Source organism: Somniosus microcephalus, unplaced genomic scaffold, assembly GCF_052327205.1.
Source record: "Somniosus microcephalus isolate GS21.2 unplaced genomic scaffold, FLI_Smic_1.0 unresolved_chr1, whole genome shotgun sequence".
Taxonomy (NCBI): Eukaryota; Metazoa; Chordata; class Chondrichthyes; order Squaliformes; family Somniosidae; genus Somniosus; species Somniosus microcephalus.
In genome coordinates, this window is record NW_028225179.1 from 90,622,747 (window position 1) to 90,642,630 (window position 19,884).

At 57.9% G+C, this 19,884-nt stretch overlaps 1 protein-coding gene across 1 annotated transcript in view; it reads right to left on the reverse strand.

The window, feature by feature from the left end:
- Window positions 1-19,347, reverse strand: part of LOC147095587 (scavenger receptor cysteine-rich domain-containing protein DMBT1-like) — a 64,054-nt gene extending 44,707 nt beyond the window's left edge. Inside the window, exon 1 of the mRNA XM_085973665.1 lies at window positions 19,290-19,347. Within this exon, the coding sequence (XP_085829791.1) occupies window positions 19,290-19,347 (58 nt within the window). The remainder of the gene's footprint in view (window positions 1-19,289) is intronic.
- Window positions 19,348-19,884: the final 537 nt, after the last annotated feature.

Below are 19,884 nucleotides of genomic sequence, written 5' to 3' on the forward strand. Positions count from 1 at the left end.
ACCCCGCCCTCAGCCGACCCCCCTCATCCCGCCCTCGCTGACCCCCCTCACCCCGCCCTCGCAGACCCTCCTCACCCCGCCCTCGCTGACCCCCCTCACCGACCCCTCTCACCCCGCCCTCGCTGACCCTCCTCACCCCGCCCTCGCTGACCCCTCACCCCGCCCTCGCTGAACCCTCACCCCGCCCTCGCTGACCCCCCTTCACACCGCCCTCGCTGACCCCCCTTCACCCCGCCCTTGCTGACCCCTCACCCCGCCCTCGCTGACCCCCCTTCACCCCGCCCTCGCTGACCCCCCTCACCCCGCCCTCGCCGACCCCTCTCACCTCGCCCTCGCCGACCCCCCTCACCCCGCCCTCGCCGACCCCCCTCATCCCGCCCTCGCTGACCCCCCTCACCCCGCCCTCGCAGACCCTCCTCACCCCGCCCTCGCTGACCCCCCTCACCGACCCCTCTCACCCCACCCTCGCTGACCCCCCTCACCCCGCCCTCGCTGACCATCCCTCACCCCCCCTCGCTGACCCCCCTCACCCGGCCCTCGCTGACCCCCCTCACCCCCGCCCTCGCTGACCCCACTCACCGACCCCACTCACCCCGCCCTCGCTGACCCCCTCACCCCGCACTCGCTGACCCCCCTCACCCTGCCCTCGCTGACCCCCTCACCCCGCCCTCGCTGACCCCCCTTCTCCCCGCCCTCGCTGACCCCCCTCACCCCGCCCTCGCCGACCCCTCTCACCCCGCCCTCGCCGACCCCCTTCACCCCGCCCTCGCCGACCCCCCTCATCCCGCCCTCGCCGACCCCCCTCACCCCGCCCTCGCCGACCCCCCTCATCCCGCCCTCGCTGACCGCCCTCACCCCGCCCTCGCAGACCCTCCTCACCCCGCCCTCGCTGACCCCCCTCACCGACCCCCCCTCACCCCGCCCTCGCTGACCATCCCTCACCCCCCCCTCGCTGACCCCCCTCACCCGGCCCTCGCTGACCCCCCTCACCCCGCCCTTGCTGACCCCACTCACCGACCCCACTCACCCCGCCCTCGCTGACCCCCTCACCCCGCACTCGCTGACCCCCCTACCCCGCCCTCGCTGACCCCACTCACTGACGCCGCTGACCCCCCCTCACCGACCCCCTCACCCCGCACTCGCTGAACCCCCTCACCCCGCCCTTGCTGACCCCCTCACCCTGCCTTCGCTGACCCACCCTCACCCCGCCCTCGCTGACCCACCCTCACCCGCCCTCGCTGACCCCCCTCACCCCGCCCTCGCTGACCCCCCTCGCTGACCCCACTCACTGACGCCCCCCTCGCTGACACCCCTCACCCCGCCCTCGCTGAACCCCCTCACCCCGCCCTCGCTGACCCCCCTCACCCCGCCCTCGCTGACCCCCCTCACCCCGCCCTCGCTGACCCCTCTCAGCCTGCCCTCGCTGACCCCCATCACCCCGCCCTCGCTGACCCCCCTCACCGACCCGCTCACCCCGCCCTCGCTGACCCCCCTCACCCCGCCCTCGCTGACCCCCCTCAGCCTGCCCTCGCTGACCCCCATCACCCCGCCCTCGCTGAGCCCCCTCACCCCAACCTCGCTGACACCCTCACCCCGCCCTCGCTGACCCCTCACCCCGCACTCGCTGACCCCCCTCACCCCGCCCTCGCTGACCGCCCCTCACCCCGCCCTCGCTGACCCCACTCACCGACCCCACTCACCCCGCCCTCGCTGACCCCCTCACCCTGCACTCGCTGACCCCCCTCACCCTGCCCTCGCTGACCCCCTCACCACGCCCTCGCTGACCCCCCTCACCCCGCCCTCGCTGACCCCACTCACTGACGCCGCTGAACCCCCCTCACCGACCCCCTCACCCCGCCCTCGCTGAACCCCCTCACCCCGCCCTTGCTGACCCCCTCACCCTGCCTTCGCTGACCCACCCTCACCCCGCCCTCGCTGACCCACCCTCACCCGCCCTCGCTGACCCCCCTCACCCCGCCCTCGCTGACCCCCCTCACCCCGCCCTCGCTGACCCCTCTCAGCCTGCCCTCGCTGACCCCCATCACCCCGCCCTCGCTGACCCCCCTCACCGACCCGCTCACCCCGCCCTCGCTGACCCCCCTCACACCGCCCTCGCTGACCCCCCTCACCCCGCCCTCGCTGACCCCCCTCACCCTGCCCTCGCTGACCCCCCCCTCACCCCGCCCTCGCTGACCCCCCTCACCCCGCCCTCGCTGACCCCTCACCCCGCACTCGCTGACCCCCCTCACCCCCGCCCTCGCTGACCGCCCCTCACCCCGCCCTCGCTGACCCCCCTCACCCCGCCCTCGCTGACCCCCCTCACCCCGGCCTCGCTGACCCCCCCTCAACCCGCTCTCGCTGACCCCCCCTCACCCCGCCATCGCTGACCCCACCTCAGACTGCCCTCGCGGACCCTTCACCCCGCCCTCGCTGACCCCCCTCAACCCGCCCTCGCTGACCCCCCTCACCCCGCCCTCGCTGACCCCCTCACCCCGCCCTCGCTGACCCCCCTCAACCCGCCCTCGCTGAGCCCCCTCACCGATCCCCCTCACCCCGCCCTCGCCGACCCCCCCACCCCGCCGACCCCCCTCACCCCGCCCTCGCCGAACCCCCTCATCCCGCCCTCGCCGACCCCTCACACCGCCCTCGCCGACCCCCCTCGCCCCGCCCTCGCCGACACCCCCTCACCCCGCCCTCGCTGACACCCCTCACCCCGCCCTCGCTGACCCCCCTCACCCGCCCTCGCTGACACCCCCTCACCCCGCCCTCGCTGACACCCCCTCACCCCGCCCTCGCTGACACCCCCTCACCCCGCACTCGCTGACCCCCCTCACCCCGCACTCGCTGACCCCCCCTCACCCCGCACTCGCTGACCCCCCCACCCCGCCCTCGCTGACCCCCCCACCCCGCCCTCGCTGACCCACCCCGCCCTCGCTGACCCCCCCACCCCGCCCTCACTGACCCCCCACCCCGCCCTCGCTGACCCCACTCACTGACCCCCCTCACCCCACCCTCGCTGACCCCCCTCACCGCGCCCTCGCTGACCCCCCTCACCGCGCCCTCGCTGACCCCTCCCCACCCCGCCCTCGCTGACTCCCCCCGCCCTCGCTGACCCCCCCCACCCCGCCCTCACTGACCCCCCCACCCCGCCCTCGCTGACCCCCCACCCCGCCCTCGCTGACCTCACTCACTGACCCCCCCTCACCCCACCCTCGCTGACCCCCCTCACCGCGCCCTCGCTGACCCCCCTCACCGCGCCCTCGCTGACCCCCCCTCACCCCGCTCTCGCTGACCCCCCCTCACCCCGCCATCGCTGACCCCACTCACTGAACCCCCTCACCCCGCCCGCGCTGAACCCCCCTCACCCGGCCTTCGCTGACCCCCCCTCACCCCGCCCTCGCTGACCCCACTCACTGACCACCCCTCACCCCGCCCTCGCTGATCCCACTCACCCCGCCCTCGCTGATCCCCCTCACCCCGCCCTCGCTGACCCCTCCTCACCCCGCCCTCGCTGACCCCCCTCACCGACCCTCACCCCGCCCTCGCTGAGCCCCCTCACCGACCCCCTCACCCCGCCCTCGCTGAGCCCCCTCACCGACCCCCTCACCCCGCCCTCGCTGACCCACCTCACCGACCCCCTCACCCCGCCCTCGCTGACCCCCCTCACCCCGCCCTCGCTGACCCCCCTCACCCCGCCCTCGCTGACCCCCCTCACCCCGCCCTCGCTGACCCCCCTCACCACGCCCTCGCTGACCCCCCTCACCCCCGCCCTCGCTGACCCCCCATCACCCCGCCCTCGCTGACACCCCCTCACTGACCCCCCTCACCCTGCCCTCGCTGAACCCCCTCACCCCGCCCTCGTTGAACCCCCTCACCCAACCCTCGTTGAACCCACTCATCCCGCCCTTGCTGACCCCCCTCAGCCTGCCCTCGCTGACCGATCTCAGCCTGCCCTCGCTGACCCCCCTCAGCCTGCCATCGCTGACCCCCCTCAACCCGCCCTCGATGACCCCCCTCAACCCGCCCTCGATGACCCCCCTCACCCCGCCCTTGATGACCCCCCTCACCCCGCCCTCGATGACCCCCTCACCCCGCCCTCGATGACCCCTCTCACCCCGCCCTCGATGACCCCCCTCACCGACCCCCACACCCCGCCCTCGCTGACCCCCCTCACCGACCCCCTCACACCGCCCTCGCTGACCCCCCTCACCGAACCCCTCACCCCGCCCTCGCTGATCCCCTCACCCCGCCCTCGCTGACCCCCCTCATCCCACCCTCGCTGACCCCCCTCACCCCGCCCTCGCTGACCCCATCACCCCGCCCTCGCTGACCCCCTCACCCCGCCCTCGCTGACCCCCCTCACCCCGCCCTCGCTGACCCCCCTCACCCCGCCCTCGCTGACCCCCCTCACACCGCCCTCGCTGACCCCCCTTCACCCTGCCCTCGCTGACCCCCCCTTCACCCTGCCCTGGCTGACCCCCCTCACCCCGCCCTCGCTGACCCCCCTTCACCCCGCCCTCGCTGACCCCCCTCACCCCGCCCTCGCTGACCACCCTCACCCCGCCCTCGCTGTCCCCCCTCACCCCGCCCTCGCTGACCCCCCCTCACCCCGCCCTCGCTGACCCCCCTCACCGACCCCCCACACCCCGCCCTCGCTCACCCCCCTCTCGCTGACCCCCCTCACCCTGCCCTCGCTGACCCCCCCACCCCGCCATCGCTGACCCCCTCACCCCGCCCTCGCTGACACCCTCACCCCGCCCTCGCTGACCCCCCTCAGCCCGCCCTCGCTGACCCCCCTCACCCCCGCCCTCGCTGACCCCCCTCACCCCGCCCTCGCTGACCCCCCTCACCGACCCCCCACACCCCGCCCTCGCTCACCCCCCTCTCGCTGACCCCCCTCACCCTGCCCTCGCTGACCCCCCCACCCCGCCATCGCTGACCCCCCTCACCCCGCCCTCGCCGACCCCCCCACCCCGCCGACCCCCCCTCACCCCGCCCTCGCCGAACCCCCTCATCCCGCCCTCGCCGACCCCTCACCCCGCCCTCGCCGACACCCCCCTCACCCCGCCCTCGCTGACCCCCCTCACCCCGCCCTCGCTGACACCCCCTCACCCCGCCCTCGCTGACACCCCCTCACCCCCGCCCTCGCTGACACCCCCTCACCCCGCACTCGCTGACCCCCCTCACCCCGCACTCGCTGACCCCCCCTCACCCCGCACTCGCTGACCCCCCCACCCCGCCCTCGCTGACCCCCCCACCCCGCCCTCGCTGACCCCCCCCCGCCCTCGCTGACCCCCCCCACCTCGCCCTCGCTGACCCCCCACCCCGCCCTCGCTGACCCCACTCACTGACCCCCCCCTCACCCCACCCTCGCTGACCCCCCTCACCGCGCCCTCGCTGATCCCCTCACCGCGCCCTCGCTGACCCCTCCTCACCCCGCCCTCGCTGACCCCTCTCAGCCTGCCCTCGCTGACCCCCCTCACCCCGCCCTCGCTGACCCCCCTCAGCCCGCCCTCGCTGACCCCCCTCACCGCGCCCTCGCTGACCCCCCTCACCCCGCCCTCGCTGACCCCCCTCACCCCGCCCTCGCTGACCCCCCTCACCGACCCTCACCCCGCCCTCGCTGATCCCCCTCACCGACCCTCACCCCGCCCTCGCTGATCCCCTCACCCCGCCCTCGCTGACCCCCCCTCGCTGACCCCCCTCACCGACCCAACCTCAGCCCGCCCTCGCTGAACCCCCCTTCACCCTGCCCTCGCTGACCCCCCTCACCGACCCAACCTCAGCCCGCCCTCGCTGAACCCCCTTCACCCCGCCCTCGCTGACCCCCCTCGCCCCGCCCTCTCTGTGACCCCCCTCGCCCCGCCCTCTCTGTGACCGCCCCTCGCCCCGCCCTCTCTGTGACCCCCCTCGCCCCGCCCTCTCTGTGACCCCCCCTCGCCCTGCCCTCTCTGTGTCCCCCCTCGCCCCGCCCTCTCTGTGTCCCCCCTCGCCCCGCCCTCTCTGTGACCCCCCCTCGCCCACCCTCTCTGTGACCCCCCCTCGCCCCGCCCTCTCTGTGACCCCCCCTCGCCCCGCCCTCTCTGTGACCCCCCCTCGCCCCGCCCTCTCTGTGACCCCCCCTCACCCCGCCCTCTCTGTGACCCCCCCTCGCCCCGCCCTCTCTGTGACCCCCCTCGCCCCGCCCTCTCTGTGACCCCCCCCTCGCCCCGCCCTCTCTGTGACCCCCCCCTCGCCCCGCCCTCTCTGTGACCCCCCCTCGCCCCGCCCTCTCTGTGACCCCCCTCGCCCCGCCCTCTCTGTGACCCCCCTCGCCCCGCCCTCTCTGTGACCCCCCTCGCCCCGCCCTCTCTGTGACCCCCCCTCGCCCCGCCCCGCCCCGCCCCGCCCTCTCTGTGACCCCCCTCGCCCCGCCCTTCCCTTGTGACCAGTCATTTTCCCCGCTCTCTCACACCGGGCTCTGACGGTGAAATCCTCGCCTCTCCACGAGTCCCGCCTCAGCAGCGCCTACGCGCTGCGCTGCGCTGCGCTCCGCCCCTTTAAATCCACGGTTGCAGCTGCCGCCCAGCCCGCGCCGCCCTTTGAAGGGAGGAGAGGCCAGGCCCCGCCCCGTAGCCGCGCACCGCCCCCGGCCGCCATCTTCCCCCGGCTACTTCACCAAGATGGCGGCAGGTCACGTTGCAGCCGTTGATTGGCAGGTGGGCGGGTCCTGGAGTGCGCGGGGCCTGAAGCGTCACAGGTCCTGCAGTGGGTGGGACCTGCAGCCTCACTGGGCCTGGAGTGGGCGGGACCTGCAACTTCGCTGGGCTTGGAGTGGGCGGGCCCTGTAGCGTCACAGGTCCTGCAGTGGGCGGGACCTGCACTGGAGTGGGCGGGACCTTAGCGTCACTGGGCCTGGAGTGGGCGGGACCTGCAGCGTCATAGGGCATGGAGTGGGCGGGGCCAGGAGCGTCACAGGGCCTGGGCCGAGGCTGGGTCCTCCTTCTCGTCCCAAACACTGGGAGGCCTTGCCCCCCACATTGGCACATTTATGTAGAAATGGCGCAATTTGCTGCATCTCAGAACATTTTCACACTCCATGGTTTTTAATCCAAATTTTTGAACCAATTTATGCGATTTACATAGAATCTACAGCACAGAAACAGGCCATATTACATCTAAAATAACAACAGAAAATGCTGGAAAAGCTCAGCAGGTCAGGCAACATCCGTGGAGAGAAATTTGAGTTGACGTTTCAGCTATCATATTACATCTAGTTCCCTCGTCTAGATCACTTGGTCTAGAGCACTTGGGAAACAGTGACAGGATCGGACAAAGTCAACATCGATTTACAAAAGGTAAATCGTGCTTGACTAATCTACTGGAACTTTTTGAGGAGGTAACTGGTAAAATAGATAAGGGAGAACCAGTGGATGTGGTGTATTTGGACTTTCAAAAGGCTTTCGATAATGTCCCGCATAAGAGATTAGCGTGTAAAGTTAAGGCACATGGGATTGGGGCCAGGTATGGACTTGGATAGAGAACTGGTTGGCAGACAGAAAGCAAAGAGTTGGAATAAACGGGTCTTTTTCCGAGTGGCAGGCAGTGACAAGTGAGGTACCGCAGGGATCGGTCCTAGGACCCCAGCTATTCACAATATATATTAATGATCTAGACAAGGGAACTAGATGTAATATCTCCAAGTTTGCAGATGACACAAAGCTGGGTGGGCGTGTGTGCTGTGAGAAGGATGCCAAGAAACTCCAGGATGATTTGGACAGGTTGGGTGATTGGGCAGAAGCATGGCAGATGCAATATAACGTAGATAAATGCGAGGTTATCCACTTTGGTGTCAAAAACAGGAAGGCGGATTATTACCTGAATGACAATAGATTGGGAGAAGGGGAAGTGCAACGAGACCTGGGTGCCCTTGTGCACCAGTCGCTGAAGGTAAGCATGCAGGTGCAGCAGGCGGTTAAGAAGGCAAATGGTATGTTGGCCTTCGTAGCGAGAGGGTTTGAGTACAGGAACAAGGATGTCTTGCTGCAGTTGTACAGGGCCTTGGTGAGACCACATCTTGAGTATTGTGTGCAGTTTTGGTCAACTTATCTGAGTTCTTGCCATGGAGGGAGTTCAGTGAAGATTCACCAGGCTGATACCTGGGATGGCAGGAATGACGTATGAGGAGAGATTGGGTCGATTGGGCTTATACTCGCTGGAGTTTAGAAGAATGAGAGGGGATCTCATTGAAACTTATAAAATTCTGACAGGACTGGACAGATTAGATGCAGGAAGGATGTTCCCGATGGTCGGGGAGTCCAGAACCAGGGGTCACAGTCTAAGGATAAGGGGTAAGTCATTTAGGACAGAAATGAGGAGGAATTTCTTCACCCAGAGAGTGGTGAACCTGTGGAATTCTCTACCACAGAAGGCAGTAGAGGCCAATTCATTAAATATATTCAAGAAGCAGCTGGATATATTTCTTAAGGCTAAAGGGATCAAGGGGTATGGGGAGAAGGCAGGAACGTGGTACTGAATTTGGCTGATCAGCCATGATCGCATTGAATGGCGGAGCACGCTCGAGGGGCCGAATGGCCTAGTCCTGCTCCTATCTTCTATGTTTCTATTAATATATATTGTGAATAGCTGGGGTCCAAGGACCGATCCCTGTGGTACCCCACTAGTCACTGCCTGCCACTCGGAAAAAGACCCGTTTATTCCAACTCTTTGCTTTCTGTCTGCCAACCAGTTCCCTATCCAAGTCAATACCTTGCCCCCAATCCCATATGCCTTAACTTTACACGCTAATCTCTTATGCGGGACCTTATCGAAAGCCTTCTGAAAGTCTAAATACACCACATCCACTGGTTTTCCCTTATCTATTTTACCAGTTACATCCTCAAAAAATTCCAGTAGATTAGTCAAGCACGATTTACCTTTTGTAAATCCATGTTGACTTTGTCCGATTCTGTCACTGTTTTCCAAGTGCTCTGCCATTACATCTTTTGTAATGGACTCTAGCATTTTCCCCACTACTGACGTCAGGCTTACCAGTCTGTAATTCCCCGTTTTCTCGCTACCACCTTTTTTGAATAGTGGGGTAACATTAGCTACCCTCCAATCCATGGGAACTGTTCCAGATTCCATCGAATGTTGGAAGATGATCAATGCATCTACTATTTCTAGGGCCACTTCCTTAAGTACCCTAGGATGTAGATTATCAGGCCCTGGGGATTTATCGGTCTTCAATCCCATCAATTTCCCGAACACCATTTCCCTACAAATACTGATTTCATTCAATTCCTCCCTCTCATTAGATCCTATGTTCCCCGACATCCCTGGGAGGTCATTTGTGTCCTCCTTTGTGAAGACAGAACCAAAGTATGTATTTAAATGGTCTGCCATTTCTTTGTTCCCCATTATAAATTCCCCTGATTCTGACTGCAAGGGACCTACGCTTGACTTCACCAATCTTTTTCTCTTCACATATCTATAGAAGCTTTTACAGTCAGATTTCATGTTCCCTGCAAGCTTACTCTCATACTCTATTTTCCCCCTCTTAATTAATCCCATTGTCCTCCTTTGCTGAATCCTAAACTGCTCCCAATCCTCAGGTTTGCTGCTTTTTCTGGCCAATTTATATATCCTCTCCTTGGATCTTATGCTATCCCTAATTTCCCTTGTTAGCCACGGTTGAGTCACATTTTTTGTTTTATTTTTATGCCAAACAGGAATGAACAAATTCTGCAGTTCATCCATGCGATCTTTAAATGTCTGCCATTGCCTATCCACCGTCAACCCTTTGAGTAACATTCCTGAATCCATCCTACCCAACTAGCGCCTCATACCATCGTAGTTTCCTTTATTTAAATTCAGGACCCTAGTCTCGGAGTCAAAAACTTCACTCTCCATCTTAATGAAGAATTCTATCATATTATGATCACTCCGAGCCAAGGGATCCCGTGTACACTCCAGGAATTCCTCCTCCACAGTATTGTTACTAATTTGGTTAGCCCAATCTATATGTAGATTAAAGTCACCCATGATAACTGCTGTGCCCTTATTGCACACGTCTCTAATTTCCCATTTAATGCCATCCCCAACCTCCACATTACTGTTTGGTGGTCTGTATACAACTCCTACTAATGTTTTCTGCCCCTAGGTATTTCTCAGCTCTACCCATACAAATTCCACATCATCAGAGCTAATATCCTTCCTCACAATTGTGTTAATCTCCTCTTTAACCAGCAATGCTACCCCACCTCCTTTTACTTTTTGCCTGTCTTTCCTGAATATTGAATACCCCTGGATGTTGAGTTCCCAGCCTTAGTCACCCTGGAGCCATGTTTCTGTAATCCCAATCATATCATATCTGTTTACCTCTATTTGCACAGCTAATTCATCCACCTTATTATGAATGCTCCTCGCATTAAGACACAAAGCCTTCAGGCTTGTTTTTTTTAGCACACTTAGACCTTTTAGAATTATTATTTACTGTGGCCATGTTTGATTTAAATCCTTGTTTTCTCTGACTGCCACTTTTGCTTTTCTCCTTCCTGTCTTTAGCTTCTATCCTTGCTTCCCTTTCCTCTGTCTCCCTGCAAATGTTCCCAACCCCCTGCCATTTTAGTTTAAACCCTCCCCCACAGCACTAGTCATCTGCGAACTTACTGATCATACCTCCTACATTCATATCTAAATCATTAATGTGCACTACAAACAGTAAGGGACCGAGCACTGATCTCTGCGGTACACCACTGGACACAGGCTTCCAGTCACAAAAACAACCTTCGACCATCACCCTCTGCCTCCTGCCACTAAGCCAATTTTGGATCCAATGTGCCAAATTGCCCTGGATCCCATGGGCTCTTAACTTCTTGATCAGTCTCCCATGCAAGACTTTGTCAAAAGCCTTACTGAAGTCCATGTAAACTACATCAACTGCACTAGCCTCATCCACGCACCTAGTCACCCCCTCGAAAAATTCAATTAAATTGGTTAGACATGATCACCCCCTGACAAAGCCATGCTGACTATCCTTGATTAATCCTTGCCTCTCCAAGTGGAGACTAATTCTGTCCCTCAGAAATTTTTCTAATAATTTCCCTACTGTAGGAATGTCTATTTCCTATCAAGAGACTGAGGTCGTCTCAGGCGATCAAACAAACAATGTTTAATGTAAAACTAATTGAGTTTAACAAACAGATGTCAGGGAACTACGAATACAGGTCTAGTCAGTTCGGAGGCTCCACGAGGACTGCTTGGGCGGTCCCATGGCTGGCGTCATGACGTCATCACGTTTTTCCCGCCGGTGGGGAATCACGTGATGAACGGCGTGACGTCATCGCATTTGCCCGCGCTATTAAAGGGACCGCGCTCTGTACATGCAAACAGTATATACAAAGGTACAGGCTCAGGCTGTAGCTACATATTGTTAAAGGAATTATATACATTTGATCGGAGTCCCTTAGTGGCTCCGCCACATGCGCCCCCCCAGAATTGTCTTTAACAGAATAAGTGAAACGGCGAGGAGGCCTGACAAGCCTGTCAGAGCGACTTCTGTACACTTGGAGTGGAAGCTGCTGGACGGCGGACGGGCTGGCGGGCGGTTGCGCTTGATCTGGCACGGCGACTGTGGGTGGTCGGCCACGTTTTGGCGGCTGTGCGGTCTCGACCGGGCGGTAAAGGTCCAAGTGTGCCGGCTTCAACCGGTCAACCGAAATGTGGTCCGGTTTACCTCCGATATCCACCAAGAAAGTTTTGTCTCCCGGCTTTAGCACGCGGAAAGGACCAGTGTAAGGGGCCTTGAGCGGATCCCGATGAGAGTCGTGGCGGGTGAACACATATTCGGCGTTCTTCAGCTCTGCTGGGACGTGGGAACTCTGCAAGCCGTGATGCGACATTGGTATTTGTGCAAAACACCTGGCTGCCTCCTGGTGGCTGATGAGTTGAGTGGATGCAGACCATGGCTCTGTTGGAGTCGGAAGGAAACCCCCTGGTACGCGTAGCGGCTGGCCATAGACAAGCTCTGCCGAGGACGAGCGAAGATCTTCCTTGGGTGCCGTGCGAAAACCCAACAGGACCCATGGCAGCCTGTCCACCCATCCAGTGCCTTGGAGGCTGGCCCTCAGTGCGGCTTTGAGCGACCTGTGAAACCGTTCGCACAGGCCATTCGCCTGTGGATGGTAGGCTGTGGTGCGATGTAGCTTGATGCCAAGCCCCTGAGCCACTGCGTTCCAGAGCTGAGAGGAAAATTGTGGTCCACGATCAGAAGAGATGTCCGCCGGTACCCCGAAACGGGCGACCCAAGAGGAGATGAATGCCCAGGCTACATCTGCCGAAGTGGTGGATGACAAGGGAACTGCCTCTGGCCATCTAGTGGTGCGGTCTACCATCGTAAGGATATGTGTAAACCCATGAGAAGGTCGACGTGGCCCCACCAGGTCCACATTCACGTGATCGAATCGCCGCTCCAGAACAGCGAAGGTCGCCAATAGAGCTTTGACATGACACTGCACCTTGGCCTTTTGGCCCAGTCGCGGACATCCATATGCATGCCCCGCCAAATGAACTTGGATGACATCAGCCTTTGCGAGGCCTTCATGCCAGGGTGTGACAACCCGTGTATGGCGTCAAACACTTTTTGGCGCCAGGCGACTGGCACGATAGGGCGAGGATCTCCTACGGAGACGTCACAAAGTAGCATGGTGCCTGCGGCGTGGAATTTGACGTCGGCCGCTTGGAGGCTAGAGGGGCTGGTTCGGTAAGCTTGTACCTCTGGATCTGAGGCTTGATCCGTAGCCATGAGGGCATAGTCGATGCCGAGCTGGACTGCCTGAACGGTCGTGCGGGAGAGAGCATCCGCCACCAGGTTGTCTTTACCGGCCACGTGCTGAATATCAGTCGTGAATTCCGAGATAAACGTTAACTGACGTTGTTGTCGGGCTGACCACGGTTCAGCAGTCTTGGCCATAGCAAACGTTAGTGGCTTATGGTCCACAAAAGCAGTGAAAGGGCATCCTTCCAGCAAGAACCGGAAATGGGGGATGGCCAGAAAAAGAGCCAGCAACTTCCGGTTGAAGGTACTGTACTTCCGCTCATTTCGCCGTAGTTGACGGCTGAAGAACGCCAGCAGTTGCCATGTTCTATTTACCCACTGTTCCTGCACTGCGCCGATGGCCTAGTCTGATGCGTCGGTGGTGAGGGCGATGGTGGCACCTGGCAGCGGGTGCGCCAGCATGGTCACGTTGGTGAGGGCGCTTTTTGCATCAACGAACGCCCGGTCCATGTCGACCGTCCAGCTTACCGGATCCTTGCCAGACTTGCCCTTGAGGGCCTCGTACAGGGGCTGCATGAGCAGAGCTGCCTTAGGCACGAAGCGGTGGTAAAAATTTACCATCCCAAGGAACTCCTGCAGGGCTTTGATGGTCTGCGGGCGCGGAAAGGATGTCACCGCCTCTACCTTTGCTTGGAAAGGCACCGCTCCCTCTGATGTAATGCGATATCCCAGGAAATCAATGTGGGGCAGACCAAACTGACACTTGGCCGGGTTGAGAATCAGGCCGTGTTGGCTGTGGCGACGATAGAGGGTGCGTAGGTGTGCGATGTGTTCCTCCTTATTTCAACTGGCAACGAGGATGTCGTCTAAATAGATGAAAAGGAACTTGAGGTCCCGCAGCATGGAGTCCATGAGGCGCTGGAAGGCCTGGGCAGCATTTTTCAACCCAAAAGGCATCCTCAAGAATTCAAAAAGGCCGAATGGGGTGATGACGACGGTCTTCTGCACGTCCTGCAGGTGTACCGGGGCCTGGTGGTAGCCTCGGACCAGATCCACCTAGGAAAACACGGTGTTCCTATTATGTCTGTGTGTAATTGAGACACGGACTGCAGGAGTTGGTTATAACAGGTCTTTACTGAGTGGAGACAAACTGGAACTACTATGCAAAGTTACTGCACAGGCTTATATACAGGGGTGGTCACTACTGGTACTGCAGTATACAGGGGCTGCAGAATATAGTTCCTTCTGCAAAGTACATACACTACAATTCCTCCCCTTTTAGCTAAACAGTACATAACATTCGGTTAATAATTAAATAACATATTTACAATTACAGTTGTCATATACATTAGCTGAAGTTAAGCAATTATAAGTTCAGTCTTTGAGGAGGCTTCCTGATTCTGTCTGGATAACGCCTCTTTGGGGTATCAGGTTCTTCTGGCAGAGTTGATTCGGAATCAACGTCGTTGTTGGGTTCGCCTGCTTCCAATATTCCCAATTCTGAGGTAGATGCAATTGGTACTTCGGTTTCATCACCAGGTGTATCGGATCGTGGTGTGCAATTGACGTTTTCCAGTGACTCTAGAATCTGGTCAGCATGGCGTCTTACAATGCTCTCTCCAACGTCCACGATATACATTAGAGGTCCTTGCCGTGTACAGATCGTTCCTGGCTGCCATTTCTCTGTGCGGTAGTCCCGGGCCAAAACTGGTTGACCTATCTTAAAACTCCTGGTTGGCCTTTCATTCATATTCTGAAACTGCCTGTTCTCCACATCTCTTCTGATGTTTGGCTTAACCAAATCCAAGCGGCATCGTAGTCTTCGATTGAAGAACATCATGGCTGGAGTTTGGTTGGTAATGGCATGTGTCGCATTCCGGTAGGCAAACATGAAATTATCCACCTTGTGTTGTAGGGGTATATCTTCATTACACATTGCCTTGATAGCCTTCTTGAATGTTTGAACGAACCTCTCAGCCAATCCATTGGTGGCTGGATGATATGGGGCAGATGTGTAATGCTTAACACCATTGTTCTTTAAGAACCTCCGGAACTCTTCAGACACAAACTGTGGTCCATTGTCGGAGCAAATCTGTTCAGGCAGCCCATTTCTGGCGAATATGGTTCGTAAGACTGTGATAGTTTTTTCTGTGGTGGTTGAGGACATTTTTATTACCACTGGCCACTTTGAATGTGCATCCACCGCAATTAAAAACATCGAGTCCATAAATGGACCAGCAAAATCAATGTGCACCCTTTGCCATGGAGATGAGGGCCACTCCCATGGATGTAGAGGGGCTTGTGGTGGGGCGTTTTGGACCTTCTGGCATCCTGTACAGTTCTTGGTCATCTCTTCGATTTCTCTATCGATTCCCGGCCAACACACAAACGCTCTGGCTAAGTTCTTCATTTTTACCCCTCCCAGATGACCCTCATGAAGCTCATTGAGCACTCTATCCTTCAATTTGGGTGGAATTACTACTCTGGATCCACACATCAAGGTTCCTCTGCACATTGACAGCTGTTCTCTTCTCGGCGAGAATGCTGGCAACAATGGTTCGCCATGTGCTGGCCATCCCTTCACCGTTAAATTATAGACCCAGGAGAGTGTCGGGTCATTTCGTGTTTCCTTTTCTATGTTTGCATTTGTCACAGGTAGACATTCGACTATGGTCAAGTGGAATATCTCCACTGGATCCACTGCAGCTGCTTCTTCCACCATCGGCAACGGTAGGCGCGGCAATCCATCAGCATTCCCATGCTGTTTAGTTCCTTTGTACTCGATGTCATATTGGTGTGCCCCTAGGAAAAGGGACCACCTCTGTAGCCGTTGTGCTGTCATTATCGGGACGCCCTTCTGAGGGTTGAAAATGGAGACAAGAGGTTGATGATCAGTTACTAGAGTAAATTTCTGACCGTGCAAGTAGTGATTGAACTTCTTCACCCCCCACACCAGGCTGAGGGCCTCTATGTCAATCTGGGCGTAGTTACGCTCAGCTGAAGTTAACGAGCGTGACGCAAAAGCTATCGGCCTCTCTGAACCATCAAGGAATTTTTGTGACTGTACCGCTCCAATGCCGTAGGGAGACGCATCACACGCCAGTCTTATCGGTAGTGATGGGTTGCAGTGAGCCAATACTTCTCTTGAAGTGATTAGGTCTTTACTCTTCTGAAAGGCCCGCTTACATTCATCGCTCCATTTCCATGCTATTCCAGTTTGTAGTAGGGCGTTCAGTGGGTGCAGAATTGTGGACAAATTTGGCAAAAACTTATGGTAGTAATTCACCAATCCGAGGAATGACCTCAGTTGCAACACATTTTCAGGCGCTGGAGCCTTAACTACCGCTTCAATTTTGTCAGGGGACTTATGTAACCCCTCTTCATCAATCACGTGGCCACAATACGACATCTGTTTCTTAAAAAACTCGCACTTGGGGCGGTTAGCTCGTAGCCCATGTTCTCTTAGTCTAGTGAGCACCTGCTCTAGGTTGGCAAGGTGTTCACTGTCATCTTCACCTGTCACTAGGATGTCATCCAAGTAACACTGAGTCCCCGGAATCCCTTGCAGGACTTGTTCCATCGCTCTTTGCCATATCGCCGGAGCTGATGCTACTCCGAATACCAGTCGATTATACTGGTAAAGACCTTTGTGAGTATTTATCGTGAGATACTTCCTAGAGGATTCTTCAACCTCCATCTGCAAATATGCTTGTGCTAGGTCAATTTTTGTAAAACGCTTCCCTCCAGATAGTGAGGCGAAAATATCTTCTATCCTCGGAAGAGGATATTGTACTGTGTGAAGGACTGGGTTCACCGCCACCTTGAAGTCCCAACAGATGCGAACCTTCCTTGGCTCCTCAGACTTATTGTTTAACGTTTTCTTCATGACAGGAATGATGGGCGTCGCCCACTCGCTCCAGTCTACCTTAGATTCTCCAGATTCTCCAGCTCTGCCTCGACGGCTGGGCGAATTGCATATGGTACTGGTCGTGCTTTGAAAAACTTGGGAATTGCATTCTCTTCTATTTTTATCGAGGCGGTTACGCCTTTAGGAGTTCCCAGTTCTTGTTGAAATACCTCTTTGGCGTTAGCTAAGATTTTTGACAATCGTCCAGGTGTGACATCGTCATCCTTTTTACCAGCCACCGTCAGTACCTGAATGGAGTGCCAGTCTAAACTTATCTTTCTGATCCATTCACGTCCCAATAACGGTGGTCCACCATCTTGCAGTATGTACAGATACAATTTCCGTATTTCCTTGCCGTTGTATTCGACAGGCACCCTTATTTTCCCTCTGGGGTGTACTTTTTGCCCCGTATACGTCTTCAAGACAATGGATGTGTCTTTCAAGGGTATGTGTGAGAATAGCCACTCATAGTCTCGTCGATTCATGATGGTCAGGACTGATCCTGTATCCAATTCCATTTTGACTTGGGACCCTGCTATCATGAAGGTGACCCAAATGGTTCGGTGATCCTCTTTTGCGATTACGTTGTGAAGTTTGAGACAGCTTAGTCTCTTGTTCCCGGATTCACTATCACTCATCTGGTCTTCGGAACTATTGTCCGTCATCTTTTGTACTTTCCTGTACTGTTCCTTAGTAGCCTTTTTGTTGTTGTTAGTCTTCTTCCCAGACCTGCAAACTCGTGCAATGTGTCCCATCTTTCCGCATTGCCTGCATATTTTGTCCTTGGACCAGCAGTCCTTCTGGTTATGGGTTGTTCTGCCGCAGCATTAACATTTTTCAACTCCCCATGTCATTTCGTGGGTGCCGTATTCCTGTGGCTTTTGCTGTATTTCCACAGCTCCCCTTGCTGCTGCTTCGTACGATACTGCCACGCTGAAAGCCTTATCTAGCATCAGCTCTTTCTCTGAGAGTAACCTCTTCTGGGTTCCTTCACTCAGGAGCCCACAGACAAATTTGTCCTGTAGAGTATCTGTCAGTCCTGCTCCGAACTGGCAGTGCTTTGATAGCTTGCGTAGTTCCGTAAGATAATCAGCATTGCTCTCATCTTTATGCTGATTTCGCCTGTGGAATTTAAATCTTTCTGCTATCAGCAGCAGTATAGGATTTAGGTGTTCCTGTAGGATATCAACAATTTTGTTAAAACTCTTCGCCATCGGTTTGGCTGGAGTAATCAGGTTCCGCAATAGGCCGTACATTCTTGTGCCCATTAGGTTTAGTAGTACCGATGCCTTTTTCTCATCGGCTACTTCGTTTGCCTCGCAATATACTTCGACTCTTTCCACATACGTGGTCCAGTCTTCTATTGCAATATCGAAGGCAGTGATATTGCCAGTCTTCGGCATCTTGGAAATCTAAGATGGCTCCTCCCGCGCTTTGCCTTCTCCCCGATTTAACAAAATGGCGCCTCCGCACTTTCCGTCTTCTCCGCTGCTGCTAGCGCTGTTGCTGGCATTTTATGCCTTGATGGCGGCGCCCTATGGTCTTCGTGCAGTTCCCCCCGCGCTGCTGCTAACGCCACTCTCCACGGTTCCCGTGGCAAACTGCAGCTCCTCGCGGCTTTCTGCGCTTCTAATTTCTTTTATTTCCCCGTCGTCGGAGCAACTCTATGGGACACTTTCCTCCCTCTTCTCGGGTCTGTACGCTACCCGGCTTCTTAGCACCGGCCGCGCCCTGTGTGCTCCACCCTCTCTCTCTCTCTCCTCTTCCCGACAACGCTGCTTGGCCCCGTTGAAAAGCCACCCGATCGAGCTCTAGCCCGCCGCAGCCCAGGAAGGATCAGTGTACTACCTGCACCAGCCCGATTAGCTGGAACACCATCGACAGGATAACCAAGCCCCGCTCTTGACAGCCTCTCCTGCAAATCTTCAACTCCGATGAATCAGAGGCGGTTGCCCACGGTCGACGCCCGTTTCTTCTGTTTGTTGTTTTTTTTTTCTTTCTTCCTTCTGGCCTCGACCTCTGACAACTTCGCTTCAGGGATGGATCCCCATGAGGTGGTGCAGACTATAGGTAAGTTCGGATCTGCTCATCGCCAGTATTATGTACGTGTGTAATTGAGACACGGACTGCAGGAGTTGGTTATAACAGGTCTTTACTGAGTGGAGACAAACTGGAACTAACTATGCAAAGTTACTACACAGGCTTATATACAGGGGTGGTCACTACTGGTACTGCAGTATACAGGGGCTGCAGAATATAGTTCCTTCTGCAAAGAACATACACTACAGTTCCCAGCCAAATGGGCAGAGAAATCCTGAATGTGGGGGATCAGGTATCGATCAGGAGTGGTAGCGTCATTAAGTCGCCGATAGTCGCCGCATGGCCGCCATCCGCCGCCAGGTTTCGGGACTATGTGGAGAGGCAAAGACCAGGGACTATTGGACCGGCGAATAATCCCCAGGTGTTCCATCGTAGCGAACTCCGCCTTTGCGACCGCCAGCTTGCCGGGTTCGAGGCGCCGGGCCCGCGCGTGGAACGGGGGGCCGGTGGTAGTGATGTGGTGCTCCACACCATGCTTCGTGGCTGTAGAGGAGAACGTAGGTCTGGTCAGGTCCGGAAATTCACCGAGCAGGCGAGGGAACTTGTCCGGAGTTGGGAAAGCGCAGGAGATGGTGTGCGACATGGTGGTACCACGGTGGCATGGAACGGAGTGAAACTGTGGCGTATGTAACCTGTTCCACCTTAAGAGAACTACTTTAAGAGATGTACTACTTTCTCTTGGCTGCTGTATACTGTAATACCGGTGGTGACCACACCGGTATATAAGTGTTGTGTAAGGATTTGCTGGGCAGTTCAGCCCTGACCTCCGAATAGTAAAGACCTGTTAAAAGTTATTCTTGTTGTCTGTGTCCAGTGATTGATCCTAACATTAACTGGGACATACAGACTCAACAGTGGCAACGAGTCCGATCTTACCCTGTGGCAAATTTACATCCAAGGCAGCTTCGTCCTCAAAACGGGCGTCGAGAAGAGGCATCCGCCCTCATCATCCTGCTGAGCACCATCGCACGGGAGGCATCGAGAACCTGGGTTAAAAAGAAAAATAATTCTGACCACGAAGCCCTCCATCAGCGACAGGCAGTGATCATCCCTTCTACCATGGTGGTGGGTAAGCCGATCAGCGACACGAGCAGAAAGTCGGCCACGTTGACTGTGGAGT